Below are 16,975 nucleotides of genomic sequence, written 5' to 3'. Positions count from 1 at the left end.
AAAAATGACAAAACAACAAGATTAAACAACAAAAACAAGGGGGAAATGAGTTTCCCCTCACTGGAGGTCTTTAAGTACTGAATAACTTCTTTTCAGAATTAGGATTCTTATTGTTTTTTTTAGATATAAATTAGACTAAATAACTCTAACAATTCCTAACTCTTCAATTCTGTGAAAAATCTGATTTTGCTTCTATTTGTGGACAGGGATCAGGAACCAGGGAACAGGTCCGGGCCTATTAGGCTTCTGGGAATGTTGGCTGCTGATGAGAATTAGTTTCAGACTGGGCTATCTTGGCTTTTGCCCATGTGTATGGCTTTGAAATTCTTCCTTTCTTTAACACTAGTCACAGAAAACCAGAACAGAAACCTTTTCCTTTCTAAGAGTGTTTAGTGGAAAGGCGGTTTTGAGATCCGAGTCAGGGAGGGTGAAGAAAAGAAGCAGAGACCACAGTATATTGATGTTCACCACTTTATTGCATATTTCTGAGGGTATTTCTTGGGTGACCTTGAACTCTGTGAATTCATGGCCAATTGCAACAAGAACAAGAAGCATCAAAGACAAGGCCTGCCTGGCAGTGTTGCTGGAAGGTCTGTCCATTCACACAGTTGTAGTAGGCATTCTTGTTGGTGGGATCGGGATATAAGCCACTGGCTCTGCTGGCACAGAATCCACTGCCACTGGAACTGCCCCCAGAGCTGCTGCCGCTGTCACCACTGCCACCACTACCTTGGCTAGGAGCCTCAGTGATGGGAGCAATGGGCTCAGCAGGAGCCTTGCAACCTGGGAGGGAAGGAAAGCAGGTTATTAAATTGCTCATGGTCTGAGAATTGAATAAAGATTTGGAAGATCCTAATTTGGCCAGATTCCATAAAAGTGACTCTGGGGATTAAAAGGCCCATTTCTCATGTGGAGAACAAGCAAATATCAAGAGTGTTCAGGTTCCTCTCTCTCCATTTTCAAATTCCAGGGAATGGGAAGAACAATACATCTCAAGTACCGAGGAGGGGAAGGGGAAGAGGAAAGGTTACATCTGCAGCTCCCACTCACTTGCACTCTCCAGACCCAGAGCATTCTTCAGGGTGTTGATCAGGGGGTATTTTCCTTGGTTACAGAAAGTCCCAGTGAAGTCATCCAGGTCAATGGCCCAGACCATGGCTCCTCCAAAGTTATTCTTCTTCAGCCACTCAGCCTGTGGGAGTAGAAGGGAAGTTTGCTCCAGGCCCAAACTTGGGTTCTCCCGAGACTTTGGGCTACAAATAGGGATGAACTGACTCAGGGAATCTGGAGAAATACTCTACCTTGATTTGGAAGCTCCTGGGGTTGTCATAACCAACCCACTCATTTCCTTTGTAAGCATAGGGCACGTCCTCAGAAGCCTCCCACACCTCAGTAGCACCTTCCTTCAGGAAGGGACAGATCTGAGAAATGAGAATAATGAGAGTGAATAGTTGACAAAAGTTTTCAGGAAAGGGATTGAATATAAACTTAAATGTTTTTAAGTTTAAAAATTATAATGAATGGCACAAACACAAACAAAGCATTTTCATTTATATAATAGAACAAAAAAGAGTCATTTAGTCAGTCAACAATCATTGTGTACTCATTTTATGTCAGGACAATGCTAAGGACTGAGGATAAAAGGAGAATATAAGTTAGTTTTTGCTTTCAAGAAGCTCAGTCACTAAATGGGAGATATAATGCAAATTACTACATACACACAGAATAAATACAAGAACAACTGGAGATAATCCTTGGGGAAGGCACTAAAGTGAAGGGCTTGCACCAGAGTTAGTTGCAATGACTGAGGAGAGAAGGGAATATATAGGAGAGAGGTTAGAAAGGTCCTAAGTGAGAAACTGATTGAATATGGAAAATGAGAAAAAGTAAGGAGCAGAGAAAGATACTGAATTGAAAGCCTTGGTGTTTGTAGAGATATCCTTCATGGTAACAAAGAGTTTCAGAAGAGGAAGGCTTTTGGGAAAAGGACAATGAGTTCAGTTTTGAGCACATGAAGTTTAAGAGGACATAACATTTTCACCTTCGTTGTTATTGCTATTGATTACTTGCTTTTTTTTCTTTCTCATTTTTTCCCTTTTTGATCTGATTTTTCTTTTGTAGCTTAATAAATGTGGAAATATATTTAGAAGAATTGCACATGTTTAACCTATATTAGATTGCTTGCTCTCTAGGGGAGGAAGAAGGGAGAAAAGATTGGAACACAAGGTTTTTAAGGGGTGAATGTTGAAAACTATCTTTGCATGAATTTTGAAAAATAAAAAGTTATTATTTAAAAAGTCAGAGATTAGAGACTTCACATCAGGAGAAAAATGAGGGCTGGACAAATAGAGTTGAGAATTTTCTCGGTAGAATTCATTGGAACCTATGTGACCATCAAGTGAAATAGTACAGAGGGACTGATAAAAGAAGTTTGTATATTAAAATGTGAATTAATGTAAACGATTTCAGAGGGAAAGCACACAAATCCGTGAATTTAATTAACATTGGGATTCTACATTCTTGCCCTTTTTAGGTATTTATTTTCAATAATTAAAAGGATGATGAGAGGTTTGAAGTGAGGGTCTGGATAATTACCAAATCTTTTTAAAATATAATATTATTGCATGACTCAGCAGCTTTGGAAGAAAGGGATGCCTTTCTCTAGAGGCAGGAAAGGCCTGTGCTGAATACTGTGACTGTCAATTCTGGATCTCCCAGTATGGTCTGCACAAAACCCAAGTCAGATTAGATAGGCAAACACTCACAGATTTCTTACCTCCAACCTGAAACATTACTTATTTATTCCAAGAACCCCTGATTTTACTTGTGTGAATACCACTACTTCTGATGCAGATGACAACCTTTTCGTGCTTTAGAGTTTCATCAAATGTTGTGGCTAAAAACCATTATTGATCATTGACAACCCTCTTCTCAAAATTTCAACCCACTGGTCTTGAACCAACAGAATATTATTGGACCCAAACTGAAAATCTTTCTAGATTAACAGAACCTTCCAAAGTTTGTTGTCCATATACTGCCATGGTTTGGAAAATCCAGTATCACCTTCATGACATGATATGACATTAGATCAGAATAAGTTTTTGGTTGAAATCTTCTGTGAATATTCCCCTTGTAATATAATCAAAATTTTCAGCTCCAAATACTAAGCAAATGGGACAAACTATTGCTGGGGAGTAGAGGGGGTGACCTTTGTATTTTTATCTATAATTAAAGAGTTATTTGTGACTCTTTAATCATCTTTAGGCAACTCTCCAGCTCTATACCTCATAGTAAGCCCAGAATCCGGCCTGCCTGGTGTAGGGTCCAGCTGGGCCGGGACCAGTAGTGGGTGCCCCAATGCCATTGTTGGAGGGGTTGCTCAGCATGAAAGTATGTCCGTAGGATGGGAATCCAACAATGAGCTTCTCAGAGGGGGCTCCGTGGTTCTTCCAGAAGTTCATGGCGTAATCCTGGAACAGAAGCACATAAGGTAAATAAATGTGGGCTCTTCTACTGAGTATTTTCCCTCTTTTCTTCTCCATCTCTGCCTGCTCCCTAGTATGTAAGGGATCTTGCCTTCCCTAGTTTTATGATGTCATGCATTTCTGTATGCACTTATTACTTTCTCCTTGTATTCTCATTATTGGTGTTTATGAGCATCCAGGGGGCACAGTGGATGGAGCACTGAGTTCAAGTCCAGTCTCAGGCACTTACATTCTACTTGACCCCAAGAAAGTCATTTAACCCTGTTTGCCTCAGTTACCTCATCTATAAAATGAGTTGGAGGAGAAATGGCAAACTGCTGCAGTATTTTTGGTCAAGAAAACCCCAAAGGGGGTCAAGAAAAGTTGGGCACAATTGAAACAACTGGGCAGATGCCATACCTTTTGGGTTAGATTGTTAGCCTAACTATGGTGACCACAAAACATGACTTATTTACCTTTGTATCATCCCTAGTACTTATTACAGTGTATTGTTTCTAAATGGTTGAACCCCAATTGCTAAAAAGAGAATGATAAACATGGCTGTGTACTAGTTAGCTCCACTCAAAAATTAAACTGTTCTGAAGGTCTGCCTCTCTCATTCTTAATGATAAGGCGGTCAAAACACTCTTAATGATTTATCAACTAATTCATTTCCTATTAGGGGTAGTGAATCAAGCATTAAATCTGGAGTCAAATTTGACATTGATGCTTTCTTATCGTGTATTTCTGGTAAATCATTTAATCTCTGTCTTTTACAGATGTAAAATGGGGTCATAATCATAGCATGTGCCTTCAAGAGTTGTTGTGAACATCAAATGAAATAATATTTCACAGTGCCTGGACATAGTAGGTCCTTAATAAATATTTATTTCTTTTTCTTCTTATCATAGAGACTTAGTCATGATAATAAATATAATATAAATAAATATAAGTCAATTTAACAATTTCACTATTTCTGTTGAGGGACCACCATTTTCCCAAATACTCTTGACTGAAATCTTAGTGTAGACACTTAAAAAATGTTTTTCATCTCTTGGCTCCTTTTACTTAATGTATTTCTGACTTCAGTTCTCTGATGTGTGGGGGACTCACCACATTGAGGTAAGCATTGCTGCCAGTATCACTGGGGTTTTTGTACAGGGGGCTGTTCTCTCCAGTGTAACCCTCCCAGGAGCCATGGAGGTCGTAGGTCATGACATGGATGAAGTCCAGATACCTGGTAAGGAGAATGGGATTGAAATAGATCTCTAGCCATTGTTTTCTACCCATTCTGGGTGGTTGGATGGACTGAGGATCAGCTTTCCCAGCACAAATGACAGATGGAGACATTGGGGGACCACACTCACTGAGAGAGCTGGGGGATATCGTAGCCAGACTCGATGTTGGAGATGCCAGCGGCCACTGCAGCAGTGACCATCAGCCTGGGTTTGTTGATCTGCTTGGCTTCCTGCTCAAAGGCTTCACGCATTTCCTGTGGGTGAGCAGGAGAGAGCAAGTGGAGAGCAGCCCCCCCCCAAATGAGCTTCTCTCTGATTCACCCAGGATCTTCCCTTAATGGCCCTTCAATGTACACCATCAATTTAATTCTGTTTATCGGATTATGGCAGCACAGATCTTTTCTTAGTGTCTAGAATGATGACTAGAACACAGTAATCATTTCACAAATAATTTTTGCTTGATTGATGACAAGGGGTCTCAGAGAACTTTAAATTTTTGTTAATTTTAGACATCAAAGATAAAAACAAAAACAGAAAACACACTAAAACCAAAACAAAAATGAAATTAAATAGTCCCTGACTTAGGTATTGTGTGTCTGTATGGTGGTAGTAGAACATATCACATTTAAGTAAATACAAAATGCATATGATATACATACAAAACAATGTGGGGAGTATGAAAACCACTAAGAAAATCAGGAAAGATCTCTTGGAAGTATTGGTACTTAGCCGTACCTTTGAGAGAGCTAGTGATTTCAACATATGGAGGTGAGGAAGGAGACTGTTTCAAGCATGGGGACTATGTAAGGGCACAAAGGTGGAAAATGGACTATCATGCACGAAAGCAAGTTTAACCAGAATTTAGAGTGTGAGGAAGAAGTTATGTGTAAATAGCTTGGAAAACAATAGGTTGGAGTCAGATTGTGAAGGAATTTAAATGCCAAACAGAAAAGTTGATGTTTTTTCCTATAGGTAAATGGTAACCACTGAAGTTCATTGAGTAGGGGAGTGATACAGCAAGACTCACCCTCTAGAAATACCAGTTTGACAGATGTATGGATGTTGGATTGGAAAAGGGAGAGATTGGAGGTGGGAAAATTAATTAAGAATGTATTGCAATAGTCTAAGCAAGAGATTTTAAAAGCCTGAATAAGGATGTTTGTGATGTTGAATTGAGTAAAGAGTAGAGATGCAAGAAATGTTATGGAGGTGAAATCAATAATACTTGGAAGTTGGATGTTTGGATAAGGGGACTGTGTTTTGACCACTGGGAGAGTCAGAACTAGTGTAAAAATTCTCTCGAGGCACCCATATTATCTAGATTGTTTAGTGACATTGGCTACATGACTCCCAGTACGTTAAGAAGTGTCCAGCTCACCTTGACCAGCACAGTGAAGAGGTTCTTGTCCTGAGGAGGGCTGCCACGAGACCCAGGGTACTCCCAGTCAAAGTCCAGCCCATCAAACTCATACTGGCGCAGAAATTTGATGACGGATTTGATGAAGGTCTGACGGTTCTCAGGAGTGGAAACCATGGTAGTGAATCTGAAGGAGATGGAAAAAAGATGGAGTAAGGAAACCCACATGCAGATTGCACCCCTAGATGTATTTCTCTTTACCTTTCTGAATGACCTGTAAAGCTCTGTTAATAAGACATCTCACATTGTGTCCATCTCTAGCTCACACTTTGAAACCAGAGAGCATGGTCCTTTCTTCGGTCATCCTAGTAAAACTCTGTGACTACCCCTGATACTTGAGCTGGAAATTTCCACAAAAGTTTGATGATTGATATTTCTTCAATGTTCATGTGCAGATTGCACCAATCTGTATTTCTTTCCAGTCCTAAATGCAGTACCTAAAACAATATAGCACTCTGTAGATGATCTGGGCTGTGCAGATTTGTGCCTTTTTTTACTTTTATTTATTATAGACTACTGAAGCTGACCTTAGAGATTTCTCTGAGAGATTCTTAACTTGGGGTTCATGAACTTGCTTATATAAATTGGCATCCTTGATAAACTTATATATTTTATACATTCAAAAGAATTCTTTTGAAAAGGGTCCATAGGCTTTCTTAGTCTTCTAAAGGGATAACTGGCACAAAAAATGGTGAAGAATCATTAACCTGGTCCAGACTCTTCATTTTACAGGAAGAGAATCCAAGTCATAGAAAGGCTGAGAGATTTTTTTTAGAAGGCTACATTGCTCGAATTAACAGTCTCCCATCTCCCAGGTCGGTAAAAACATCTTTGGATGAAGCCCAAGGAAGAACCTCTATATGTTGATTTCTTCTGTAAAGCAAAAATTCTAGCAATATTACTTTAAAGAAAAAAAAAAGAGTGGGTCTCCCCATCTTACCCTGGCTGGAAGTATTCATGGACCCTATTCCCTCTGATCTATATAGGAGCTTTGAGCTGTTCCATTTCCCTTATGGGTAGGTTTGCCTTTAATTAGACAATGTGATGTGAGCTTGCTATCTGGACATCAGACTGACCCCTGATTGGCTTAACACACTATACTTCAGGAATCTCCGGCAAAAGAGGGGCCAACCCTAGGCTTCTAAAGAGAGTGACTGCCATGAATCCCTGACATAATTATTTTATACATGTGTCCGTTTTATCTTGGCCTTTGCCCTCTGTCATGGTATCAAGCTTACGCTGTAAGATTCCTTGAGGCAAAGGAAAAATTAGACTTAATGTCCTTTTGCTTTGTGTCGAAACTTACAAAGAGGATCATAAATCCGTATAAATCAATTATGACAACTAATGTTAAAAAAGACTTACGGGGCAGTTCCAAAGTTCCAGCCTCCAATTGCCAGGAGAGTCTTCAGGTTGCTGTTCCTATAGAGACAGAATAAAGTGGGAATGTCACAACCTGCATGCACTTATTGGTTTGCAATGACTTCTCATGGTGAGAGAGATTGCCTGGGTAGCACAGTAGGAAGGTCTTGGAACAGACCTGATGAGGTGACAAAGGACTTTTGTTGGATTGTCATACAACATGTATGACAATGTGGTCAGTGTCCTTGGACCTTTTGGGACTAAGACTACAATGTTCCTTCTCTAAAATAAAAAGTATTGTCAGCATCTTTTGGATATCTGCCAGGCTCCTAATTTACAAAATTAGCTATTTTACCAGTGAGTATGGCTTCTAAATTTTTACCTCTTTTTGTATCTCCAGCACTTAGCTCAGTGTGTGGTATATAGTAGGTGCATAATAAATGTTTGTTGATCAATTATTGATTGATTTTCATTTGATTAATCTGGGGGATTCTAGCCCAGCCACCGGGCCCTCTCCTTACTTGTTTTTCAGACCGTTGAAGGATTTGTAGAGGGTGACGTCGTTCCACTCGATTGTGGTGATCTCATTGTTTCTCATCCCCGCAAATGCGTAGATCAGGTGAGTGCAGAGGCAGGGGTCGATGTTCTCTGGCTTGAAGCGCCCCAGGCCTGGCCTGTACTGGGCCCAGTTGGTGAAGTAGCATGTCAGGTGATAAGCAGAGCCTGTCAGCAGCAAGAAGCAAAAGTCAGTGTGAAGATCTCTTTGGTTCTTATCTTCCTTTGGAAAAGGCTGAGAGAGCAAGGTTCCCTATTGATGCTCTGTGGGAATATGAGCAATAGCTTTGGATAATCTGACAGAGGGCAGCTGTGGAGGGGAAAATTCTCAGAGTCATTTCCATCTGACCTTGGAGAAGGACTTCTCTGAGCAGATCTAGCTACCAAAACAAGTTGGTCTTCTCTGAACTCTTGCCAATGGGCAAAAATGTTTCTTTGCAAAAAAATGGTCTGTTCTTGGATGTTTGAGAAAATAAAAACTATGAGAATATTAGAAAAGTGATGAGTGGGGGGGGGGTAAAGCAGAAGTCTATTACTTACCCAGCTGGGCAAGCAGCACCAGGGCCAGACCTAGAGAAGAAAAAATAAAACAAAACATCAATTGGCAAACATTTGCTAAGCACCTATTAAGCACCTACCAAACATTTTAATGCAGTGATGATGACTAGGTGGTATGATGGAGAGAGTACCCAGATTAGAGTTAGGAATGTCTGGTTGAGAATACCAGGCCCAGCTATGCTGCAAGAACACAACTCTGGGTGAGAAGGAACCAGCACCCCCATGAGTGTAGGGGTGGTGGGGCTGCTGTGGGCATTTGTTAGAGAGGGGACTCTTGGGATTCCTGGTCAGAGTGGAGAGCTGAAAAGAAGCTTGAGGTACCACCCCCCACACACACAATTAGAGGGGCTTATGGTAATACCTCTTATCAAAAAAAAAATGAACCAACCCTCAAAGAAGAAAGAACTTCACCATTAAAACATATTATGGGAATAGGGAAGACTGGGGTTCATCTTCAGAGAAGGACACTTTAGTTAAAAAAGAAAAAGCACCATGTGAGATGGCTCCCTACCCAGAGAGAATTTATTATAAAAGATTAAAAAAAATTAAAAATCAAATGAGAGACATTGAGGAAAAACTAAACAAAAAACAAAAAACAAACAAAAAAAAACCTAAAACAAAAAAAATCCAAGAACATGAGAGGAAAGTAGAAATAGAAAAATTCCACTGATCACTACCTTAAAGAGATCCTTTGTAGAAAATACATTGGAATATTATTGCCAAATTTCAAAACCCCCAGATCAAAGAGAAAATTTTGTAAGAAACAAGAAATAAAACAATTCAAATATGTTGGAGCTACAATTAGAATTGTACAAGACTAATCAGCAGCTACAATAAAAGACTGTGGATCTTGGAATCATATCTACAGGGAATCAAAAGAACTAGATCTGTGGCCAAAAATATCATCTCCAGCAAAATTATTATTTTGAATGGGGGAAAATGGATATTCAGGAAGATCTGAGTTCAAATGAGATCTCAGACTCTTACTGGTTGTATGATCTTGGGCAAATCACTTAACCTTGATTGCCTCAGTTTCCTCACCTAGAGAATGAGCTGGAGAAGGAAATAGCAAACTGCTTCAGTACCTTTGCCAGGAAAATGGAGTCATGAAGAATCAGACATGACTTGAATGACTGAACAGCAACAATACCAAAGAAAACTAAATCCTCACTGTCCTAGGGGAGCTTATATTCTATTTTATTTAGTCTTGGCAGACTTCTGAGTACCTGGTCTTATGACAAGCTCACAAGCTTATTTCAGCTCACAGTGTTTTAAGTGGATTTTTCAGGGAAAATGAAGATATTTTGTGGCAGAGAGTAAACTCTGAAATTAATGCACATGAAAAGCAAGGTGGTGAGCTCTTACTCACACAGATGTTCCCACTCTCTGGGCTGTTTTGCACAGAATCATGGAATTCCAAAGATGAAAGAGATCTTACAGAGCATTATGTTTAACCAATAAAGAAATTCCCTCTGTAAGATTTCTGACAAGTGGTCATCCAGCTTTTGCTGGGAGGTTCCCAGGGAAGGAAAGCCTACTATTTAGTCTAGATGGAGTAGTGGATAGAAGGTAGAACCTTCAGAAAGACCTGAATGGTCTTGTCAACATCAGGAGCAAAGAGAGAAGGGGTCTTGAGACATGTTCAGAAGTCAGTGATGGGAACAGGACATTTCAGGACCTCAGACATCATTGAATTCACTTAAACACAGCAAACATTTATTTTACCTACAAGAATTCCCTGGGCTAGTAATAAGAGTTAGCATTTATGTAGCATTGTAAGGTATGCAAAGCACTTTACAAATATTATCTTATATTGTTCTCATAATAACTCTTTTTATTCCCATTTTACAGATGAAGAAACAGAAAAGTTAAGAGACTTGAACAATTTCATACAATAAGTAAATGTTTGAGTTTGGACTTGAACTTGGGGCTTCCTGACTCCACGCCTAGTGCTATATCCATTGTGCCCCTCAGCTGCAGAGAATTTTACTTTTCTCTCTATTCCCTTTAGCAAACAGAATCGTTCTCAACATGTTTTGTTCTTTAAACAAAACTTTTCAACAACAAATAAGGTGTTGTTAATTTAATATATTACTTATAATATTCTTTATACTTATTTGCTATTCAAATACCATTAAATAATTTTTAGCACAAATCCCTTGGACTGTCACCACAAACTACCTAGCACAACCCCTAGCACAATAGTATTTGCTTGATGAGAGAACCCCTAGATGGCTCAATGGATAGAGAATTGGTCCTGAAGTCAGGAGAACCTGAGTTCAAATCCAGCCTCAGATACTTAATAGTTACTAGCTGTGTGATGCTGGGCAAGTCACTTGACCCCAATTGGCTCAGCAAAAATAAATAAATGCTTAATGATTGATTCCAATGTACTAGATGCTTAGAATGTAGACAGATATAAAAGAGATACTGCTATTGGTGAATTTATATTCTAGAACTGGGGTCCTAACCTTCTTGGATTATGAGTCCCTTTGACAATATAATGAATTATATGGACCTTTTAATAAATATTTTAAAACTAAAAATTCTAAGGGGCAGCCAGACGGCACAGTGGATGGAGCACCAGCCCTGAAATCAGGAGGACCTGAGTAAAAAAAAATCTTTTTTTACTAGTTGTGTAACCCTGGGCAAGTCACTTAACCCCAATTGCCTCGGGGAAAAAAAACAAACTAAAAATTCTAAAAATTAACAAAAGAAAAAAGCACACATCTCCCAAGTTAAGAATCCCTATTCCACAAGGCTGAGTCATATAATCATAGACCTATTTATTTTTCTTGCAACATGATAAATAGGGAAATATGTTTAAAAAGAGTTTTCATGTTTAACCTATATGAGATTGCTTGCTTTCTTGGGGAGGGGGGAGTTAAGGAAGGGAGGGAGAAAAAAATGGAAAACAAAATCTTACAAAAATGATAAGTTGGAAACTATCTTTACATGCATTCAGAAAAGTAGAATAATATTGAAGAAAAAAAATCATAGACTTCACAAATCATTTAGTGCCCTTTCTCCCATTTTATAGATCGTAAATTCAGTCCACGGAACATTAGTCCCATATGTAGTAAAAGCATCAAAAATTCAGTAGAAAAAAAAGAAAACATAATGAGATCAAAATAGGAAGAAATGGAGGTATGGATGGACACTAGATTTGGAGAGAGGAAGACCCAAGTTCAAATCCCATCTTAAGCATTTAGTAACTGTGTGAATGTGAATTCACTTAATTTTCCTGTGCCTCTCTTTCCTCATCTGTAAAAATAAAATATTGAACTTCATGGGCTCTGAGATATCTTTTTAGCTCTAAATCTATGAGCTTGTTATCATACCTAATGATTCTTTGCAAAGGACCTACAAAGAAAAGAGAAGGAAGAAAGTCACTGGGGATTGACTTTCTCCTTAGAACACTGATTCTCCAGTAAGGAGGATGGACTTTGCCATGACTTCAGTATGTACTGGTAAAGTAAGGGTTAGTCTCTGACTTTTATACCCCCTGACCCAAGTCTTATGAGAAAGCCTCCTAAATATTGGGGGGGGGGAGCATTTGACCTGGAAGTTCATGTGGCAAATCAATAAATCAATAGATCTCCCTTCAGTGTCACATAATAAAGGGAATAGAATGGAGTGCCCCCTTCAAAGGAGAATGATGTCTCAGAAGGGCCAGCTTAATAACTCTTTGGGCAGTTTCCAGAGCTGTTAAGTCTTTGGAAAGGGAGTTTAGTTGGGTCTGTGCTATGGACATTACAAGCTTGGAATCAAAGCATTTTGCCTTAGTGTATAAGCAACTGAGCCTTTGAAAAGTAGTCATCAGATTAACAAATGATTTCTTTATATGCAAATATTTAGCCTCAATTGATCTAACTAAAACCCTCTTTCTTCCTCAGGCTGGCTACTTTGATTTCTAAGCATTATACACACACCTGTTCTTTGGACTAACTTCAAATCATGATTTTGTGATAAAGCTATCTAGAGATCTCTGGTCCTCGAAATGTGGGTCACAAAGAGTTTAGTCTAGCCCAGAATCTACCTGTATTATTTTAGTAAAATATTGGTTGATAACAATGAAAGTTATGGTCTCTTTTGTTATTGCTTATAATATGATGAAATCACCTTTTGTGTGACAATGAATTCCTGCTTGCCTTTCAAAACCTCTTGTAATTCCTTTCATCCAGGACCATAATTATGGTAAGGAAGCCAGGGCTTTGTCCCAAGATACTAAAATTTAGAAGGTTAATGTGCTTTTTGGTAGGTAGAAACACCTGATATTAGCATTTATTTATCTAGTAAAAATAATGACCTGAAATAAGAAGCTAATAGATAACATTACCTTTTTTCTTCTCCCAAAGCTATATCCTGGGTAAGTTCTTATTGATAATACGGAGATAAGTATTTCCTTTTGTTTTTGCCCCAAGTTGATCTTGTGATCTTTTTTCTAGTAGCCAGAATTGTTAATTAAAATTCTTCCCTTTACTCTCCAGTAAAAACTGTTCTACAAACCTATTTTGTACTTTCCCACCTCCATACCTTTGCCTCAAATACCTCCTCTAACTTTTCTCTACCTGTTCAAATACCACCCATCCTTCCAGGTTCATTTCAGGTCCATTTTCCCCCGGGAAACCTTCTTTGAACCCTGTAACACCTGGCAATTCCTCCTTTGATTCTTATTACTTAGTATTATTACTATTTATTTGGCATTGCCTAGTAGCATAACCTTCTGTTTATCAAGTATTATATAGGCTGACTGAGTGATTCAAACAAGAATTCACAAAGTGACTGTATCTAGGTAGAGTCCCATGCATGCAATGAATGTCATGAAGACTCGATAATACAATCTTGAGGGAAAGAACTATATTTTTGTTTTCCTTTGCATCTCCAGTTCTTACCACAGCATTTAACATATATTAAGCACTTTATAAAGGCTTATAGAATGATTGACTGAACATCTAGGTTAACTAATATCACAAGGGATAGATCTATAAACCAGAGTGGCAATTTATTCATTGATAATGGGAAATATCCCTGGCAGCATAATTAAAGCTAATCACTTTTCATAATGGACTTATCTACTTAGGAGCCAAAGTTATTAATGAGAAAGTTTTTTGGTTGAGTAAAGAATCAGAAAAAAGGACATTGAATGGTGTTAAAAATAATTAGATTTGTTATCTATTCCAGAAATATTTGTCTAGATGAATTGTATTGATCAAATGATCAGAGCCTCCTTAGTCTTGAAGTATGCTGGAGAATTTTAGTTCTGTGCCTCTTTGAAATGATGGACTCAAGGTACAGGATGGGATTTTTTTTTTTTTTTAGATATAGCCAGTATAGAAATGTATTTTGCTTGACTAGTTATTTTTTCTTTTTTTTTCAGTGGGAGTGGGAGTGACAAGAAAGAGGAAAATAAAATTTTTTGTTAATTTAAAACATATATAATATTCTTTAAGAGTCAATATTAGGGTTGTAGCCCAAAATAGGTTTAAAAACCTTCTAGCCTTATGGGGAGAGGATTAAGCAGACATCAAGGACCTCAGGGACTTGTTCTTTAAATACTATTGAGCAATCTATATTCCTGGAAGACACAGACCTAACTCAAATGACAAGATTTTTGAGATGAAGATGATGAAGATAGTATATTGGAATCTTACCCCCACTTTGGAGTCTGGATTTTTTTGAGACCAGGGGAGATTACCCCTGCAGGAGTACACTTTCCCAAAAGGCCAAAGTTACTTGTTAAAGAGCAGTCCTTCACAGGGATACCTCATGGAAAAACATTTTCCTTCTTGAAAAGTACCTAGTTTGTTTTTTTCAAACTTAATAAACTGCTTGATTTACAACTTTTCTCTGCCCAGGTCCAGGACCTTACTGGAAATGATGGGTCAGGAGAATACCTAGAAGACCTGTTCTGTAATTATGTGAACCTATCCGTGCCAAGTGGGAGCAGGGAATATCCATAGTTTGGGGAAAAGAGATTGCATCCGACTAAGAGCCAGTTTCCCAACATTTCCTATATCTTGGAGGCTACACAAAGCAAAGTTAAGGTAGTTAAAATTGTAGGACTCTCCTTCACTTACACCTTGGGAATGAAAACTATGCTGTTTCTTGATTCCTTTAGGCTGTTTTCCCTGAATATAACAACCCCATGGGTTTCAGGTCCAGCTATAATGTAGGAAATTAATTAAAGGGATAAGTTAACAGCAAAGTCAGAAGAACAGGAGGTATAAAGTATGAAATTCTGAATGGTCACTTACCAGTGAGAAGAGTGAACTTCGCCATCTTTGTCTCCATGGAGAATGAATTCTGATTTCACCCGCCTTTTATACCTTCTCCTTTCTCCTCAGTGACCTTCTTTAGTTCTTTTTTGTCCAAGGTAAATGTTGATTTTTGTGATTATTACAATGCTCAGCTCTGTTTAAGAATTCATTATTGACAAGGAAACCCACATAATAGCATAGTTTTTGATTTTCATGAAGAAAGGCTGTGCTCAAAGAATGATGATAACACCGATAAGGATGATTATTATATAATAGTTTATGTAACTCCACAATTTTTGGTATTGAGGGGGGATCATATACATCTGTGTTTGGGTGGGTAGTTCTGTAGCTAACTCAGCCTTATCCTTTTTGTTCACCCTTTGGGATATTCAAAGATGTTGATCCAATACGTCTTCACTGTGATTGTACATTCTGGATAGAAATAGAACTCCAGAGGCTTAGGATAACTCTTGGGTAATCACAGACTCACTTTCTAAAGATTCACAAAATCTTAGAAAAATCATTAAGGGTTGTTATCTTGACTGATGGGTGTAGTATCCTCCTTGGAGAAATTATGGGTCTGTTAAAGTATTGAGAGTCTTAGAGTTGGAAATTGATGACTTTAGAGCAATGATCCTCAAAGAGTGGTCTTGGGAAATCTGTGGATCCCTGAAACCCTTTCAGAGGATCTACAAAGTCAAAACAATTTTTCTAATAATAAAATATTTTAACTTCAGTGTAGTAAATATTTATAGATATCACCTATATAAAACAAAAGCTCTTCAGGGGAATTCAATACTGTCTAAAAAAGGAAAGGAGTCCTGGAACCAATGAATTTGAGAACTGTAGCTTTAGAAGATTAAAGAACCTTAAGAATCACTTGTACAACAAGAGATCAATTATTCTCAATTTTAAGACCACCAGTAATGATAAGGAAAAGATAGCCCAGTTCACTATTGATGGTTTTAATTAAGAAGTTGCTTATTAAATGGTGCCCAAACTTGTCTCTTCTGTAATATTCCCCTTTAGCTTTTATCCCTGAGGTCAACTGACCGACCCTGATCTCTCTCCATGTGACAACCCTTCAAATATTTGAATATCAAATATCTGAAGGCAGCTCTTACTTGCTTTCTAAATCTTCCCTTCTCCAGGGATATAGGTCTTTCTTTAGCCAGTCCTTATCTGGTCCATTTCCCAGACACATCTCACTATTTTGACTGGTATAGATATGTTCCAGCTTCTCAATGACTCTTCTAAAATATGGGATTTGGAACTGGGTACCGTATTCCATATGGGACCTAAGTGAAATGGGGATAGTTGTATCATTCTTATAAATATGATGGTGGGAGGGTGGGAGATGGGGAGATGATGTACAAATGTTGCTTTCTGTTTGTATTCAAAGAAAGGAATGAATAAAATGCCATTAAGTTCTTTATTACATGTCAGGGATTGTGCTAAGGGCTGGGGAAACAAATAAAAAGAGAGATGGTCCTAGTCCTTGAAGAGCTTACATGATAATAGGGGAAGTCAAAATGGTGGCCAGGGAGGAATGTGACAGTCTGGGAAGTCATGGGGATGTAGTGCAAATTACTGAGCAATGAGAGGGAGGGAATAAACATTTGTATAACGCCTACCATGTGCCAGGCCCTGTGCTAAGTACTTTAAAATATCTCATTTGATCATCAGAATAAATTTGTGAGGTAGGTACTGTTATTATTCCCACTTCATAGTTGAGGAAACTGGGGCACACAGAGCTTTGTGACTTGCTCAGAGTCACACAGCTAGTAAGTATCTAAGGCTGGATTTGAACTCAGGTCTTTCCAACTTAATGTCCATTCTGAGTTTGATTTTACTTTGAAATATCCAGGAGGAAATGCCTAACAGTTGGAAAGTTGGAGGTGTGGGATTATGTCACAGGACAGAGACAGGGGATGTCTATGCTTGGGAATCATCTGCATGGAGATAACAGTTAAATGCATAGGAGTTGATGAGGTCACCAAGACAAAGTATATAGAGAAAAAAGAATGAGATCTAGGGTGGAGCCCTTGGGTACAATCCAATCATATGGGACTGGACACGAATGATAATCTTTCAAAGAAGTCTGAGAAAAATTGGTTAGAT

The 16,975-nt window shown here is 38.5% G+C and overlaps 1 protein-coding gene across 1 annotated transcript; it reads right to left on the bottom strand.

The window, feature by feature from the left end:
- Positions 1-523: 523 nt before the first annotated feature.
- LOC100934888 (acidic mammalian chitinase-like) lies at positions 524-14,876 on the bottom strand. The gene is made up of 11 exons (XM_003769766.2): positions 14,852-14,876; positions 8,577-8,606; positions 8,003-8,204; positions 7,485-7,541; positions 6,081-6,246; positions 4,832-4,956; positions 4,578-4,701; positions 3,285-3,470; positions 1,302-1,421; positions 1,051-1,192; positions 524-783 (listed from the first exon to the last, which is right to left on the bottom strand). Exons 1-11 carry the CDS (start codon positions 14,874-14,876, stop codon positions 524-526), a joined length of 1,437 nt encoding a protein of 478 aa, XP_003769814.1.
- Positions 14,877-16,975: the final 2,099 nt, after the last annotated feature.

The sequence above is a fragment of the Sarcophilus harrisii genome, chromosome 4 (genome assembly GCF_902635505.1).
Source record: "Sarcophilus harrisii chromosome 4, mSarHar1.11, whole genome shotgun sequence".
Taxonomy (NCBI): Eukaryota; Metazoa; Chordata; class Mammalia; order Dasyuromorphia; family Dasyuridae; genus Sarcophilus; species Sarcophilus harrisii.
The sequence above is the reverse complement of the archived record's forward strand: the minus strand, read 5'-3'. Positions and strand labels throughout refer to the sequence as shown.